This window comes from Salmo salar, chromosome 27 (assembly GCF_965601325.2).
Source record: "Salmo salar chromosome 27, fSalSal1, whole genome shotgun sequence".
Taxonomy (NCBI): domain Eukaryota; kingdom Metazoa; phylum Chordata; class Actinopteri; order Salmoniformes; family Salmonidae; genus Salmo; species Salmo salar.
This window is the reverse complement of record NC_138317.1, coordinates 25,693,280-25,712,323: the sequence shown is the minus strand read 5'-3', so window position 1 is coordinate 25,712,323 and position 19,044 is coordinate 25,693,280. Positions and strand designations below refer to the sequence as shown.

The 19,044-nt window shown below is 41.6% G+C and overlaps 1 protein-coding gene across 1 annotated transcript; it reads right to left on the bottom strand.

Moving 5' to 3' along the window:
• Nucleotides 1-9,919: 9,919 nt before the first annotated feature.
• cckb (cholecystokinin b) lies at nt 9,920-15,292 on the bottom strand. The gene is made up of 4 exons (NM_001139522.1): nt 15,231-15,292; nt 14,230-14,350; nt 13,761-13,919; nt 9,920-10,338 (listed from the first exon to the last, which is right to left on the bottom strand). The coding sequence occupies exons 2-4, from the start codon at nt 14,348-14,350 to the stop codon at nt 10,196-10,198; spliced, it is 423 nt and encodes a 140-aa protein (NP_001132994.1). The 5' UTR covers nt 15,231-15,292; the 3' UTR covers nt 9,920-10,195.
• Between the last annotated feature and the right edge of the window lie 3,752 nt (nt 15,293-19,044).

Below are 19,044 nucleotides of genomic sequence, written 5' to 3'. Positions count from 1 at the left end.
AATGTGAAACGGATTAAAATGACAAAGAGTTGACAGCTGTATGAGTTCACCATTTACACAACATATGCTGCAACCTTTTGTAATTTTAATAGTTTGTTTCATATTGGCTGGCTTCCAACAATAGCTGAATTTGCAAAGCAAGCGAGCACCAGTTCCGTTTCAGTGGTGTTTGCTATAATCTTTGCTACCCGGGTTAAATAAAATAAATAAATAAAAGTTCCCTTGCGACAATTTAGCTTTTGCAACGAGACCATTAAATATATTTAAGACAATGGTAGAAGAAGAGTGTAGTTCTGTTCAGTTTGGATTTCAGTTTATCGCTAACCTTATCACAGGGACTTTGAAGCACTAACTTACATCATCTGCATGCTGATCTCGGGAATAAATTGACGATAGCAAAGATTCCATCTTTGACGAGGCCACATAAATGGAATAGGTACTAGCTAGCTTAATAGTTAATATTTGCACGCTAGCTCTGCATATTCAGCTAGTGTGTGTGCGCGATTGACTGGATTAACTTTACGTCAGTTGCGTTCATTGAGTGCCTTTCAGACAGTAGACACGACCCCTCTGTTACCTTGCCAGTGGATCAAACCATTGTGAGGAAAAGGGTGGGGGGGTCGCAATCTTTTGAAACTTAAAAACGCGCTATTAAGTGTCTATAATCAGCACAATTGCTTTCATTGCGTATTATTAATATTATTTAAATTACATAGTTATGTTTCAGTGATATATTGGGGGGGACAAATCATATTTTTCCCAGGATGGGGGGGTCATGTCCCGTCCCCCCTGGGATTTCTGCCCCTGGGTGCATTATAGTTTCCATTTGCCAGGTTGTTTTTCCTAGCTAGCTAGCTTCACCTTTGTTCATTTCAAAGGATGCGAATGCAAAATTATGTAGACATCCCCCAGATGTGCAGAGTTTACACCAGGTTAACTACATAACATAATCAAATCAAATCAAAGTCTATTTGTCACGTGCACCGAATACAACAGGTACCTTACAGTGAAACACCTTACAGTGAAATGCTTACTTACAAGCCCTAACCAATAGTGCAAAAAAGGTATTAGGTGAACAATAGGTATGTAAAGAAATAAAACAACAGTAAAAAGACAGGCTATATAAAGTAGCGAGGCTACATACAGACACCGGTTAGTCAGGCTGATTGAGGTAGTATGTACATGTAGATATGGTTAAAGTGACTATGCATATATGATGAACAGAGAGTAGCAGTAGCGTAAAAGAGGGGTTGGCGGGTGGTGTTGGCGGGTGGTGGGACACAATGCAGATAGCCCAGTTAGCCAATGTGTGGGAGCACTGGTTGGTCGGCCCAATTGAGGTAGTATGTACATGAATGTATAGTTAAAGTGAATGTGCATATATGATAAACAGAGAGTAGCAGCAGCGTAAAAGAGGGGTTGGGGGGCACACAATGCAAATAGTCCGGGTAGCCATTTGATTACCTGTTCAGGAGTCTTATGGCTTGGGGGTAAAAACTGTTGAGAAGCCTTTTTGTCCTAGACTTGGCACTCCGGTACCGCTTGCCATGCGGTAGTAGAGAGAACAGTCTATGACTGGGGTGGCTGGGGTCTTTGACAATTTTTAGTGCCTTCCTCTGACATTGCCTGGTGTAGAGGTCCTGGATGGCAGGCAGCTTAGCCCCAGTGATGTACTGGGCCGTACGCACTACCCTCTGTAGTGCCTTGCGGTCAGAGGCCGAGCAATTGCCGTACCAGGCAGTGATGCAACCAGTCAGGATGCTCTCGATGTTGCAACTGTAGAACCTTTTGAGGATCTCAGGACCCATGCCAAATCTTTTTTGTTTCCTGAGAGGGAAAAGGCTTTGTTGTGCCCTCTTCACGTTTAGGCAATACGCATGCGCAAAATATAAAAACCGCTCAGTGCAGCGAATGAAGCTACTTCAAGCTAGGTAAAGCAGTGTGCTGACCCTGTCCATTACCAGTGACTGGAGTCAGGAATGGCCACGCGTGTCAATCATTTGCATGGATGAAAAGGAAGGCATGTCGCATTTCCTGAGGATCTGATGCAGTTTTAGATTTTTTTTTACATTTATTTTGACCATAAAAGCCACCAGAATCATTGAGAAAAAACATTAGATAACAAAAAAATAATGATTTTTATTTACATTTTTTAATTACATATTTTTTTTATTATTATTTGGCTTTTCATAACAGCTTTTTTTATTAGATTATCACAGCGTAAGCATTGCTTACGACCTGGTTTCAGAGTATTTTGTATTATTTTCCGTGTCAATCCGAGACACTCCGTTTAGTATGATATGTTATGTTTCGTATGGTATGTACAATATTAATTTGTGGATCTCCATCATTCATTGCGTATGATATGTTACAAATTACAATTCGTATGATATGTTACGAATTACAATTTGTATGCTATGGGAGGCAGGTAGCCTAGTGGTTAGAGTGTTGGACTAGTAACCGGAAGGTTGCAAGATCAAATCCCTGAGCTGACAAGGTAAAAATCTGTTGTTCTGCCCCTGAACAAGGCAGTTAACCCACTGTTCCTAGGCTGTCATTGAAAATAAGAATTTGTTCTTAACTGACATGCCTAGTTAAATAAAGGCAACAAAAAAAAAATGTTCTGAATATGCTAAATGTACAATATGTTAGCTAGCTCTATGGGTTAGGGCTAATGTTAGCTAGCTCTAGGGGTTAGGGCTAATGTTAGGAGTTTGTCACTCCCTGATCTGTTTCGCTTGTCTCTCTTGAGTGGTCCAGTGGCTCAGTTGGTAGAGCATGGTGTTTGCAGGGTTGTGGGTTCGATTCCCATGGGGGACCAGTACAGAGAAAAAAAAATAATGACATGTATGCATTCACTACTGTAAGTTGCTCTGGATAAGAGTGTCTGCTAAATGACTAAAATGTAAAATGTCTCCACCCCCACCAGGTGTCTCCCATTATCCCCTGTGTATTTATTGCTGGGTTTTCTGTTTGTCTGTTGCCAGTTCGTATTGTCAGGTCGTACGAGCGTGTTTCACGTTTTTCCTGTTCTCAAGTTTTTGTTTTCTAATGTTCCTGGTTCTGACCTTTCTGTCTGTCTGTCCTGAGCCTACCTACCTGCCGTCCTGTACCTGCCTGACTCTGACCTGGTTTATGAACCACTGCCTGCCCTCGACCTGCCTTTTGCCTTCCCCCTTTGTTATAATAAATATTGTGTGAATCGTACTATCCGCCTCCTGTGTCTGCATCTGGGTCTTATCCTGAATCGTGATAGTACGAACTTCCTCAGGGAGAAGGATGAAGTGTCCACTAGACGATGATCAGTGTGTTATGTTTCCTCTCCTAATGATTGAGGTGAGGATTGGGGAGGGTAAACTGATCCTAGATCTGTTGTTAGCAGCTCCTCAGGGAATTCTGTTTACACTCACTCCTCACATCTCTCCCTAAAGACCTCATCACACCACCTGAATAATTCACTAGTTTTACCAACACACACACACACACACACTACACACATTTTCCTTCAGTTAAATTATTTAATAAGTTAGCCTATGACTGAAAGAGATGTCAAACTGTCAAATCAGAAATTCTCTCTAAAACATCTCAAATTGCATTTAAAACCTTTGATTAGATATAGGGTCTGGATTGCTCTGCTATATGGGTTCGACAGCAGCAGTCAGAGCATGTGACACTGAATGGACTGGCTGAACTGAAAAGTAGCGTATCACACTTTAAAGCTCTCAAAGCACTTTGCATTAGGAGGAGACCTAACTAATTCCACAGTAACAGAAAGACGCTGAGACTTTTTCACTTTAAATGTAAAAACAAAAAAACAAACCATATAACTACAGTGGGGTCTGAAATTGTTGACGCCCTTGATAAAGATTAGCAATAATTGTTTATTTAATTTTATTTAACTAGGCAAGTCAGTTAACAACAAATTCTTATTTACAATGACGGCCTACCAAAAGGCAAAAGGCTTCCTGTGGGGTCGGGGGCTGGGATTAAAATTAAAATAAAAAAAATTAAAATATAGGACAAAACATGAAAGAGAGACAACACAACACTACATAAAGAGAGTCTTGAGACAACAGCATTGCATGGAAGCAACACATGAAAACACAGCATGGTAGCAACACATGACAACATGGTAGAAACACAACATGTCAGCAGCACAACATGGTAGCAGCTTAAAACAGGGCACAAACATTATTGGGCAGATTTTTCAATTTAGATTATTATAATTAATTCTTACAACCAATAGAATGTTATATATATATGGGGGATACAATCTTCCCAGCTCTGCAGATTCTGCTGTGAGGAGGCAGAGTCATTAGATCATTTATTTTGGTTTTGTCCACATGTAGCTTGTTTTTCAGCCAGGAATGGCTGAAGAATTGCAACATTTACCTAGAACTAACGCTGCAGATAGCAATACTGGGTGATTTGAAAAGTCATAGTCAATCAATCAATAATATAATAATTATTTTAGCAAAAATGCTTATCTTTAATTTACAATATGTAGAAGCTATGATAATAGAAAGGGTCAGTACTGTTGTGAAGCATCACAGCACAGTTGAAAAATATATGGCAAATAGAAATCCAAAATGGATGGTGTTAAGAGATGGATGGGAGGGGTTGAATGGAGCTGAAGGGTGGGACTAATAACAACAAGATAACACATGTAAAACATACGGGGTCTGTAAAATATATATAGGTTCAGAAATGTTGTGAAATAGCACAGTTACAAATAGAAATCAAGCTTGATGGACATCAGAAATGGAGTAAACTAATAAACAATAACACTTAGGCTTCTACCTTCAGTTTAAACAGACTATACACATTTTATAGACACAATCCATTTTACAATAGTTCTATTTTGTTTGTTTTTAGTCCTGACCTTCCTCTAGTTGGGGGAGGGGCGGTAGATCCGCGGGGAATAATAAAGGTATATTCTAAAACAAAGTGTGTATATGTATGCATGTTTGTATAAATGTATGTGTATGTATGTATATGTATGTATGTATGAATGTTTATGTGTATGTATATGTATATGGGTATGTGTATGTATATGTGTATATAGATATATATACTTACCCCAAAAATATATGAGGGATTGTAAATGATGCAGATAATTACATTGATGGAATCAACAATCTATCCGCAATATTAAAGCTGATCTACACCCTGAAAAAATAAAAAAAAAAATAAAAAAAGACAAAAAAAAAAAAAAAAAATAATATATATATATATATATATATATATATATATATATATATATATATATATATATATATTATTGGGCACAGACAACAGTAAAAAGGGCAAGAAGGTAGAGACAACAATACATCACACAAAGCAGCAACAACTGTCAGTGTCTATGATTGTGTCTTTGAATGAAGAGATAAAACTGTCCAGTTTGAGTGTTTGTTGCAGCTCGTTCCAGTCGCTAGCTGCAGCGAACTGAAAAGACGAGCAACCCAAGGATGTGTGTGCTTTGGGGAGCGTATAAAATGACTGTATAAAATAAATAATTCAAATACTGAGCTATATTGTATGTATTTTATACTAACACAAATGCTCAGAGAAAGAGATTCAAATGTTTTGTGCTGAATAAATAACTGATTATGTCATTTTTGTCACATCCTGACCATAGAAAGCAGTTATTTTCTATGGTAGAGTAGGTCAGGGCGTGACAGGGGGGTTGTTATAGTTTAGATTTTCTATGTTGTTATGTTCTAGTTTTGTATTTCTATGTTGGGTTTTGTTTGGGATGATCTCCAATTAGAGGCAGCTGGTCATCGTTGTCTCTAATTGGAGATCATACTGAAGTAGGTGTTTTTCCCACCTGGGTTTGTGGGAGATTGTTTTTGAGTTTGTGTATGTTTCACCGCTTCGTCACGGTTTGTTGTTTTTGTTCTTGAGTTTATTTGTATGTATTGCATAGTTTCACAGTGTAAATAAAATGTGGAACGACACACACACTGCACTTTGGTCCACTCCTTCCTACGACAACCTTGACAATAAAAGTGACAAGAGTCACTTTTATTGTAAATTAGAATAGATTATGTTTCGAAAAACTTCTACATTATTGTGGATGCTACCATGGGAACGGATAATCATGAATTAATCGTGAATAATGATGAATGAGAAAGTTAGAGGTTCAAAGATCATACAGCCAAGACATGCTACAATTACCATGTCTTGGCGTTATGATCTTTGACCCTCTGTAACTTTGTCACTGATAATTATTCATGAGTGAGAAAGTTTTATTTTATACCGTCATTATTGCATATCTTTATGAAGGGTTTCAATAATTTCGGACCCCACCAATACTGTACATACACAATTACTATTTTTAACAATTTACACTGAATTCTTTTACAAAAACACATTTACTCGAATAAAAGTGCAGATGTAAAATTTGGTAACATAATGAATGAAATCGCCCTCAGTTTTTTATGTGACCTGCAGAAAGAATGGGGTGTCAGCTATGACATGACACCTTGACTTTGGTTATTGAACTATAGTAAGTGAAGTGGATTAACACGCTGTAACAGAATGACGGTAACAGAATGACATCATGGGTTCCTGATCTGTACTATAAAGAAATGCATCATTATGCATGTCATTCTCTTCATGGTGATGTATCCTGAATAGCAACACAAAGGTAGAAATATGTAATATCCTCCTTTGCATGTTTGGGTATTATTCTACACACTGGCTATTATTGTAAGGCGCTCCCCCCCCAAACAAGTCATGACATCACAGTACAGTACAGTAGAGTGTCAAGCCCTGATCTGTTTCACCTGTCCTTGTGATTGTCTCCACCCCCTCCAGGTGTCGCTGATTTTCCCCAGTGTATTTATCCCTGTGTTTCCTGTCTCTCTGTGCCAGTTCGTCTTGTATGTTTCCAAGTCAATCAGCAGTTTTCCCGTTCTCCTGATTTTTGCATCATCCTTTTTCTAGTCCTCCCGGTTTTTACCCTTGCCTGTTTCTGGACTTTGTACCCGCCTGCCTGACCATTCTGCCTGCCTTGACCACGAGCCTGTCTGCCACTCTGTACCTCCTGGACTCTGATCTGGTTTTGACCTTTTTGCCTGTCTCTTGCCTACCCCTTTGGATTATTAAACATTGTAAGACTCCAACCATCTGTCTCCTGCGTCTGCATCTGGGTCTCGCCTTGTGCCTTGATAGTAGAGTATAGTTCTGTAGAGTACAGTACAGCACAATATAGTACACAATACAATTATACTGTATTTTGAAAATGAAAAGACACTAGGCAATATTTCTTAAACTTACAGAAGGCAAATCATTTTTGCAAAACTAAATCAAAGTGTTGCTATTAGTTGTCAGGGGTCTTTACTTCAACATTGTGTTTGGATGTATTTCTAATACCTTTTAAGACTTTTGCTGCTAACTGTTTCTAAGACCCTTTTCCATCGTTTTGACCAAAAATCTAAGCCTTTGCCTATTCCTAACTTTTTGAATGGAAAGTAGACATGCGTCTATGCCTTAAAAGCATAAAAAACTGACTCTTAGCTTTAATTTGCAACCAAATGTAATGTGCTCTTATGAACTTCACGTTAATGCTCATAGGGCTCTTTACATGGAAATGCCCTTTGAAATTCTCTCTAGGACATCTGAACCATTATCACTGAAGCATTTCATCTCACTCCATGTACCACCAATGTAGGCCTATAGCGGTGGTTCGCAAACTGTGGGTCGGGACCCACTTGTGGTTTGCAGCAGGTGTCCATGTGGGTTGTGGGATGACATTGACCACATTTTTTAATATATAGATTTTCAGGATAGAAAAACCCTTTCAGTGTAAACTTAAATGACTAAAACCAAATAGAAACGATGTAGAAAAGATAATGGAGCTATATATTCTTCAATAATTGTCACGGTTGTCGTTGGGAAAGGAGGACCAAAATGCAGCAGGTATGTGGTTGCTCATCTTGAACTTTTATTAAACTCAAAAATGAACACCAAAACGAACTCACGATCAACAAACAGTCTTCTCATGCTCACATACGCTAGACAAGAAACAATCTCCCACAAAACCTATACCAAACAATTACCCATATATAGGACTCTCAATCAGAGGCAACGAGGAAGCACCTGCCTCCAATTGAGAGTCCCAACCCCCCCCCATTAACCTAACATAGAAATACACTCACTCGACTAAACATAGATATACCTAAACATAGAACATAAACCAAAACCCGGAAATAATAAATCAAACGCCCTTCAACAAACACACCACCCCGAACCACATAAAACAAATACCCTCTGCCACGTCCTGACCAAACTACAATAACAATTAACCCTTATACTGGCCAGGACGTGACAATAATAGCCTATAATCTTTGAGCATTTACAATCAACAGAACTGTAGCTACACCATCGGGCCTTCACTGGTTTTGTTATGTTTGAGCATAAGAACACTGCAACATGGCAGGATGTATAGGATTGTAGGAGATTAACTATGAAGGGGCAGAATGTTCTCTCCACTGCCTTGATAATATTATTTACTTATTCTTTGGTCTGTATATGTTTTTTCACCGCTCAACCCTTATGATGGACCGCGACTCGAAAGACACCTCAGTTGATGGGTCAGGAAGCAAAAAAGTTTGGGAACGTCTGGGCTATAATACCCATTGCTGAATATTCATTATAGCAATGATGTGCTGTATTTCTGTCTATTCTTCTACTTGTCATGCACTACTCTCTGTCCTGAGGTGAATAAGTGAATATGTTCTTCACATTTAATCTCTGTCCATTCCTCTTCATTCCCACAGCTCTGTCAATATTTACCCCTTCTGTGTTTACTGTGCTCATGAGATTGTCTCCAGATTGTCTTATTGATGATGTGATTGGGTTATTGATGATGTGATTTGGTTATTAATTGGTTTATTTATTAGGAAATGAATGAGCAGTATCTCTTTACACTGCGATCATTTCTTTATTTCCACCAGTTAGAACACCATCGTTCCAGTCACTTTACAGTCTATCTCCAACAGTCTTTATTTCAGCAGGTACAGAGAAACAGAACAGACTGAACACAAACCAAGCAGAACATAAAATAAAGGCTGTTTTATGATTAGAGTATTTTCCAGATTCCTGTGTTTTCTCATCTCGGATTCATGGTATGATATTCCCATCAAGTAATAGAACCCTTCACTGTGGTCTGTCCCAAGATACTGTATCTCCAAACACGCTTTCATTTTCAGTTTAGTATGTAAGCCAACATTCCGATCGGGCACAAACAGGTTAACCTAATGTTACATTCATGTTATTTAAATGTTTTGTCAACTTAAGTAGTTGATAAAAAAACAAAAAAGGAAATTGAATTGGTAACACATCAAGATCTACATTTCCCTATATAGTTTCAACTTCAATTTCAGTGACTGGGCTTGATGTTTGGTACATCTGCCATTTAATGATATTGGTCAACAACATACCGTAAATATGAATCACAGCGTGATGTTGAAGTGTGTTCCCAGTGGGTTGTTGTAGCACACCAGTTATGTCAGGCAGTACTGTTGTTCACAAAGGACATGTTTGTACGTGAAGGGAGCACAGCTGCAGTGTCTGCTTGTTTTCGTCCTTTTAATCAAAGTCTGATTCAGACCTGGGAAACCAGGTGTGTGCACTCTGACCAGGTGTGTGCACTTTATACATCAGAAATGATATTCATTGGTTAACTGAGAGAACTGAAAAGCAGCAGGACTGGGGTCCTAGAGAAGTGAGCTCTGTGTTCTACCAGCTTTATGTATTATAATGAGCCACTGCTCACTATTTATATTTCTAGTTTAACGTCTTAGGGTGATACCATGAGGGTATTATGTTATTTGTGTGAGTTGTTATCTGTGCATGCGTGCTTACGTGGGTGTGATCATGTATCTTTGGGAACTCATTTGTTAAGATACTGTTCATTTTTCACTTTTATTGATCCAAGTTAATCTCATGACATCATATATATTTTTCCATTAACACCTGACCTTTTTTCATTCCATTCAATTCCCTCCAAAACCATAAACAGACAGAAAACCAGGAAAGAAAACCAGAACTTGAAAGATTTCCTGAAACATTTGGCATATGTATATATTGCATCATCTAGTGTTTACAAACAAATACAGAATAAATATACTCTTATCGCGGGACAGTGACTGAGTTTGTTGTTTTCTTGTAGAGAGTGACTACTTTTTTACAAGGAGTACTCGTACTCGTACTCTTCTGCACTGCGGCGGCCGAAGTCCATCCACCCGTTGTAGTCTCGGTCTTTTATCCGGTGGTTAGCACTGAGACCGCTAGCTCTGCTGTTCACTGTTGAGTTCTTACGGATAGAACCTAGAGGGAGGGAGGAACAGAGGAAAGCAGAGAGAGAGAGCTATAACACCTGTTTATCTTCTACTGGTGTGAGTCTTTGTGGCGTTTTGAACAATTTGGCTGCCCCACACGCATGCAGAAACATACTGTATTAACAGAATCCCTGTGGGAATGTGATTTATTAGCTAATGAATTACCCAGATTGAGAGTAGGTAACATACGACATGGCTAACACTGGAGATATCTGTCTGTGGTTGTTTGACTGGCGTGTGAACTATGGTAATATCAATGGTGTTCGTGTCACTGGGAAGCTTTTAACACTCCTCCCACGCCACCCACATATATATACACACACACACACAGACAGACAGACAGACAGACAGACAGACAGACAGACAGACAGACAGACAGACAGACAGACAGACAGACAGACAGACAGACAGACAGACAGACAGACAGACAGACAGACAGACAGACAGACAGACAGACAGACTCATTGTAGGAGGTGTAAATGTCAAGCGTGTTACAGAGAGTCTTTCACATGCTTCCTGTGAGCAAAGACACTTCACAGGTCTCAGAATGATCTCTCTCTCTCTGTGTGTGTGTGTGTGTGTGTGTGTGTGTGTGTGTGTGTGCCTGTGCATGTGTGTCAGAGGCCAGTGTTCTAAGCCCAACCCTCCGTCTGATTATAGAATTAATAACAGTCTTTACTAACAGGGTTCAGAGCTGCAATATCATGCCCCTCTTGTTCCATCTCTCTTTCTCCCTCTCTCTTTTTTCTGGCTTGTTCTATTCCCTCTCTCTCTTTTTCTCTACATCTGTTTCTCTGACCCTTCCCCCTGCCTCTGTCTCATTGACACAGTAGAGTGATGCACATAATAAAAGACTAGCTGTGTAGGTTGTGATTTCATGATACAAACTGTGAACATGAACTTTTGAAACTATAAAGTTAGAATTTCTGGCTTGTTGCTTTAAAGGCCCAGTGCAGTCCAAAAATGAGATTTTCCCGTGTTTCATGTATATTTCCACATAATGAGGTTGGAATAATATTTTTACAATTATTATAATGCCTTTTCAGTGTAAGAGCTGTTTGAAAAGGTTGCCTGAAATTTCAGCTTGTTTTGGTGGTATGGAGTTTTGGCCTTCAATGGTGACATCTGGCAACCCAGATTCCTTGCTCCGGCCAAACGCGACGCCACGTCTACGGACTTTAGTTTCTTCTTCGCAGTAAGTATGGATCTGGGTACGTCCCGACCCTTCACCGAATGCGAACACATTTGGGGCCGTGTAAATGGTCCAGAAACCAATGGGTTGGGCCAGAGCCAGAACACATGTGGAAGATTCGTCGTTGGCTTTGATACTCTGATTGGTTGAAGACAATCCGATCGATGATGTCTTTGTTTTGTACAACGCCTCTCTTCACCACAAACGACTTCAATGATGGCAGCCTCAGACTAAAGTATGTAGTGAACGACAGAGCAGAGGAACAATTTAGTGTGAGTCATCAGGCTAGGTGACATCACCATGTGTTAAATTAGTTAATGGACCAATAAGAAAGTGTTCCAAACCTCTCTGCCAATAACAGCTAATTATCTGTTTTTTTCCCTCCCCACTCAGACCAATCCAAACAGTCCTAGCAAAATTCTTGCTTGAGAAATGTCCCTTTGCTAAGAAGCTATTTTTTATTATTTTTAACCATTTTAATTGAAGACAATAACAGTAAGGTACTTAATTGTTTCCCAGAAATGATTTGATATTGAAATAAAATGGCTTCATTGGACCTTTAAAAACTTCTTCAGGATTGGTGGGTCCCATGCGGGACGTTGCGCTAACGTAGGCTAATGCGATTAGCGTGAGGTTGTAAGTAACAAGAACATTTCCCAAGACATAGACATATCTGATATTGGCAGAAAGCTTAAATTCTTGTTAATCTAACTGCGCTATCCAATTTACAGTAGTGATTACAGTGAAATAATACCATGCTATTGTTTGAGGAGAGTGCACAGTTTTGAACTTGAAAAGTTATTAATAAACAAATTAGGCACATTTGGACAGTATTGATACAACATTTTGAATAGAAATGCAATGGTTCATTGGATTAGTCTAAGGCTTTGCACATACACTGCTGCCTTGTAGTGGCCAAAACCTATATTGCACCTGGGCTGGAATAATACATTATGGCCTTTCTCTTGCATTTCAAAGATGATGGTACAAAAAAATACAAAAAAAACGGTTGTTTTTTTCTTTGTATTATCTTTTACCAGAGCTAATGTGTTATATTCTCCTACATTCCTTTCACATTTCCACAAACTTAAAAGTGTTTCCTTTCAAATGGTAGTAAGAATATGTATATCCTTGCTTCAGGCTCTGAGCTACAGGCAGTTAGATTTGGGTATGTCATTTTAGGCAAAAATTGAAAAAAAACGGGGCCGATCCTTAACCAGTTTTTAACCCATGAGTTTAACATGTGAACTCAGCACTTATATATTTCTCTCAGATGGAAGTAGTAAATTGTTTTTGTGAACTTTAACAAAACAGTTGTTGAAGTGGGCACTTACATGTTCAACTGCTTGAGTATAACGCCACCTCTTACAGAATACGTCTAATACTAACTCATTAGATAGACTGTCTTCAGTAGCCCCATGGTGCTATCTGTCCACATGGTGTCATCATGCTGTTCTCTGTCTGTTATCTTCTGAAAGGAGGTGTGTGTGCATGTGTATAACATCACACTAACTCAGACAGAATATCTAAAGCTCAGACAGAATATCTCTACAGTTGTTGTCAGCTAGTGTAAAAGCCCTGACTGAGATCTTCCCTGATCCTGTCACAAAACAAGTATCTTTATAAATCCTGTCACTGACAAAGCAGAGACAAGGAGATGGAACGAAAGCCAAAGACCGGAAAGATATACACACTCACAAACTTTCATGTACACACCACCAAAGCTTTTCTAAACCACCAGCCATTTAGACCAAACAACTCTCACTGTACTAGAGGTCAGAGTGAAAGAGAGAGGGAGAGGTCCTGAATGGACTTTAAAAATGACTTGAAGAGAACAATGTGAGCTTTATTCATCTTCTCTCTCTTCCTTCTCTCTCCCCTTTGTCTCTCTCTTCCCTCACTCCCTCATACCTGTCTCTCATTCTCTCTTCCCTCTCTCCCTCATACCTTTCTCTCATTCTCTCTTCGCTCTCTCCCTCATACCTTTCTCTCATTCTGTCTTTTCTCTCCCTCATACCTTTCTCTCATTCTCTCTTTTCTCTCTCCCTCATCTCTGTTTCCACTCTCACCCTCAAGCCTCTCTCTTTCCTGCATGTCTCTCTCTCTGTCTCTTACATGCATGCACACTCACTCACTCACTCACTCACTCACTCACTCACTCACTCACTCACTCACTCACTCACTCACTCACTCACTCACTCACTCACTCACTCACTCACCTTTCCGTGAAGAGATGAGTCTAGCCAACAGTTCACTGAGGTTGGCTCTGGAGTCTCCATCTTCTTCTGCCGTATATGGGACGGTATTGTCCAAAGGGGCGGAGCGTGTCTGTCTGAGGCGTGGCTTGGAGAGGAAGTGGGCGTAGGCTTCAAGACGTGCTATCCAAGGGAGGACGAAACACCTTGTTAGCGTTTGTCTACTGTCTTGGGTTGGTTGGTGCAATTCAATGACATAGGTAAAAAATATGATAATAATTGATTGATATAATCTGTTATTGCTACTGCGTCTTTCTAGAGCCCAAGGATTTCCGTAAAAGCATAAACATTCATCATATTATCAGGACACCAGTTTGAACAAAACGTATCCATCAGTTCCATTGTACCAGGAAAGATAAATCAAGTGCAGCTAAAGTATTTGAACGTATTTGATTGAAATGTATTTGACATCCAGATGTGGTACTGTTCTTACCTTCAGAGGAAGGGGGCATGGCAGGGCCGCCCTCTTGGAGGGGGGGAGAGGACTGGGGTCGTCCCAAACAGCTAGTGGACAGGACCACCAACAGAACACACACACACAACCCCGCCGTCATCTAGGGGAGAGAGAGGGGAAGAGGGGTAGCGGTGAGAGGAGTGGAGAGGAATGTGACATAAAGGTGTGAATGGTTAAACTACTTCTCTCTTCTATCTGCTATGTTCAGCGCTGCTTCGGTGAAAACCAAGATACCCCTTCACTAATTTACTGGAAGTCTTGACTTGTTTATCCCAAAGAGGCATTAGTGATGTGGTCATTGAAATGTTCTGGAGAGACTTAGCAAAACCTTTTCCTTTTCTTTCACTCCTGATCTGTTTCTTCCCTCCCCTCAGAGATCTCTTCATTCATTGAGTCAGAATATAACTGTATTACTGAACTTCTTGTCCAGATTATTAGTCAAAATAAAATATGCTACAATAGAATATAACAGAATATAATAGAATGTAGACTAAAGTGATCTTTGAAAAATTGTACATATTTTACCCTAAAAGATAAAATGACACAAATGTAAGTGTGGCACAGTAATTGTCAATCTGAATGACTGATAAATGTCGGAAGTCTGTAAAGTGGTCTATGGGGAGACCAGTGAGGTCACTGTCAGTTGTTCCCATCACTAAACCTACACTTCAGCTGCTGCCCTTCAACTGATTGTTTACATACACTTCAACACATCACTCATTACACACACAGCAGTCCACGCTACATCATTTATCTACTTGATCAAACACAACAAGAAAATATAGCATTTCTATTAATGAAAAAAAGAATTACGTTAAAATATTGTTCTCCAGAGATCTTGTTCTTATTCCTGACTGAAGAACAACTACATCCAACTTGGTAATTCATTTGTTCTCAATTAACTGAATAAAGGTAGAGAAATACAAAGAAAAACACTCACAGAGCGAGAGAGAAAAGGAAGGAAGAAGTTCTGTTCTTACCTTGAGGAAAGAGAGAGTCCTTGTGTTGGAGGAGTGTTTGAGAGAGGGATGAAGGGACTTCTCCGCTCAGAGAGAGAGACACCCCTTATATACACCCCAGCTCTCCACCCAGTGTGTGTGTTTGTGTGCGCGCTGAGTTTTGTGTCAGCTTTTACCTCAATGATGACTCAGAGTGTGTGTCAGTGGGTTTTCTCAGCGTGAGAGCTTGGTTATGCCCATTAGGGCTCTATGTTAGACCAGACCAGACCAGCTAACCTCTAGGGGGCATTACCTATATGTTAGACCAGACCAGCTAACCTCTAGGGGGCATTACCTATATGTTAGACCAGACCGGCTAACCTCTAGGGGGCATTACCTATATGTTAGACCAGACCAGCTAACCTCTAGGGGGCATTACCTATATGTTAGACCAGACCAGCTAACCTCTAGGGGGCATTACCTATATGTTAGACCAGACCAGCTAACCTCTAGGGGGCATTACCTATATGTTACTCCGGATGCTGGAGTGAGTGGTCGTGCAGCACCTCGCTCCGCGGGTAATATTACATTTCATTACATTACATTACATTGGAACGATTTGATTAGTGTATTGTTAGCTAGCTACATAGTTGTATCTGCTGTCTTTGTATCAAGGATAAAGGTGTAGCTCTGAGGAACTAACAAGGTTAGCTAGCCAGCTGTATTCGTTCGTTCACGCCGTTTTCCGAAACGACGTCAACACCATAACACCACTGCTAGCTAGCCAACTTTACCAGTTAGCAGTACTGTAGAAACTACAAACATTACAACTTAACGATTTGACTAGTGTAATGTTAGCTAGCTACATAGTTGTCTTTGTATCAAGATAAAGGCGTAGTACAGAGTAACTATCGAGATTAGCTAGCAAGCATCATTTTCTAACATAGTCTACAACGCGCCCACTGCTAGCTAGCTATCCCTACCAGCTAGCTGTATCATTTTTAGTCAATAAGATTTTTGCAACGTAAGCTTAACTTTCTGAACAAACAAGATGTGTAGTCCATTTGTGTAACTAGCAGGACTGACTTTGTGTTAGCTAGCCAACGTTTAATTACTTCTGCGTTATGAACTAGACACGGACACGAATGATCCATTGGTAGCTTGTTGTTACCAAGTATTGGTGCTAACCGTGTGTTATAGGATGCTAGCATGCTAGTTAGCTAGTTAGCTACGGCGTCATAGGACACGGTGCACTAGGTGGGTTTTCACAGAAGAATACTGTACCAAGTTATCTAGCGGAATAAACTAAGTTTGAGCCTATTCCTGGAAACATTGAACCACTGTAGTTTACATCAATTTTAATTTCTAGTGGTAGCTAGAAAAGTTATATTTTAGTGTTTTAGTGTTTCAGTGAATTGTTAGTGAGGGAGGCCCTGCTCTCTCGCTTCCCCAGTTGTTTAGTTAATTTTTCATGCCAATCTCCTTTGCATTAGCGTAGCCTCTCCTGTAGCCTATCAACTATGTGTCGGTCTATCCCTGTTCTCTCCTCTCTGCACAGGCCATACAAACGCTTCACATCGTGTGGCCGCTGCCACTCTAACCTGGTGGTCCCAGCGCGCACGACCCCCGTGGAGTTCCAGGTCTCCGGCAGCCTCTGGAACTGCCAGTCTGCGGCCAACAAGGCAGAGTTCATATAAGCCTATGCTACCCTCCAGTCCCTCGACTTCTTGGCGCTGACGGAAACATGGATTACCACAGAAAACACTGCTACTCCTACTGCTCTCTCCTCGTCTGCCCACGTGTTCTCGCACACCCCGAGAGCATCTGGCCAGCGGGGTGGTGGCACTGGAATCCTCATCTCTCCCAAGTGGACATTCTCTCTTTCTCCCCTGACCCATCAGGCTATCGCCTCCTTTGAATTCCATGCTGTCACAATCACTAGCCCATTCAAGCTTAACATCCTTACCATTTATCGCCCTCCAGGTTCCCTTGGAGAGTTCATCAATGAGCTTGACGCCTTGATAAGTTCCTTTCCTGAGGATGGCTCACCCCTCACAGTTCTGGGTGACTTTAATCTCCCCACGTCTACATTTGACTCATTTCTCTCTGCCTCCTTCTTTCCACTCCTCTCCTCTTTTGACCTCACCCTCTCACCATCCCCCCCTACTCACAAGGCAGGCAATACGCTTGACCTTATCTTCACTAGATGCTGTTCTTCTACTAATCTCACTGCAACTCCCCTCCAAGTCTCCGATCACAACCTTGTATCCTTTTCCCTCTCGCTCTCCTCCAACACTACTCACTCTGCCCCTACTCAGATGGTATTGCACCGTCGCAACCTTCGCTCTCTCTCTCCTGCTACTCTCTCCTCTTACATCCTATCATCTCTTCCCTCTGCTCAATCCTTCTCCAACCAATCTCCTGATTCTGCCTCCTCAACCCTCCTCTCCTCCCTTTCTGCATCCTTTGACTCTCTATGTCCCCTATCCTCCCGACCGGCTCGGTCCTCCCCTCCTGCTCCGTGGCTTGACGACTCATTGCGAGCTCACAGAACAGGGCTCCGGGCAACCGAGCGGAAATGGAGGAAAACTAGCCTCCCTGCGGACCTGGCATCTTTTCACTCCCTCCTTGACCCTATCCCCTCCTCTCTTCTCCAGACCATATCCGGAGACCTTCTCCCTTACCTCACCTCGCTCATCAACTCATCCTTGACCGCTGGCTACGTCCCTTCCGTTTTCAAGAGATCGAGAGTTGCACCCCTTCTCAAAAAATCTACACTCGATCCCTCCGATGTCAACAACTACAGACCAGTATCCCTTCTTTCTTTTCTCTCCAAAACTCTTGAACGTGCTGTCCTTGGCCAGCTCTCCTGCTATCTCTCTCAGAATGACCTTCTCGATCCAAATCAGTCAGGTTTCAAGGCTGGTCATTCAACTGAGACCGCTCTTCTCTGTGTCACGGAGGCTCTCCGCACTGCTAAAGCTAACTCTCTCTCCTCTGCTCTCATCCTTCTAGACCTATCTGCTGCCTTTGATACTGTGAACCATCAGATCCTCCTCTCCACCCTCTCCGAGTTGGGTATCTCCGGCGCGGCTCACTCTTGGATTGCGTCCTACCTGACAGGTCGCTCCTACCAGGTGGGGTGGCGAGAATCCGTCTCCGCACCACGTGCTCTCACCACTGGTGTCCCCCAGGGCTCAGTTCTAGGCCCTCTCCTATTCTCGCTATACACCAAGTCACTTGGCTCTGTCATATCCTCACATGGTCTCTCCTATCATTGCTACGCAGACGACACACAATTAATCTTCTCCTTTCCCCCTTCTGATAACCAGGTGGCGAATCGCATCTCTGCATGTCTGGCAGACATATCAGTGTGGATGACGGATCACCACCTCAAGCTGAACCTCGACAAGACGGAGCTGCTCTTCCTCCCGGGGAAGGACTGCCCTTTCCATGATCTCGCCATCACGGTGGACAACTCCATTGTGTCCTCCTCCCAGAGTGCTAAGAGCCTCGGCGTGACCCTGGACAACACCCTGTCGTTCTCCGCTAACATCAAGGCGGTGACCCGATCCTGTAGGTTCATGCTATACAACATTCGCAGAGTACGACCCTGCCTTACACAGGAAGCGGCGCAGGTCCTAATCCAGGCACTTGTCATCTCCCGTCTGGATTACTGCAACTCCCTGTTGGCGGGGCTCCCTGCCTGTGCCATTAAACCCCTACAACTCATCCAGAACGTCGCAGCCCGTCTGGTGTTCAACCTTCCCAAGTTCTCTCACGTCACCCCGCTCCTCCGCACACTCCACTGGCTTCCAGTTGAAGCTCGCATCTGCTACAAGACCATGGTGCTTGC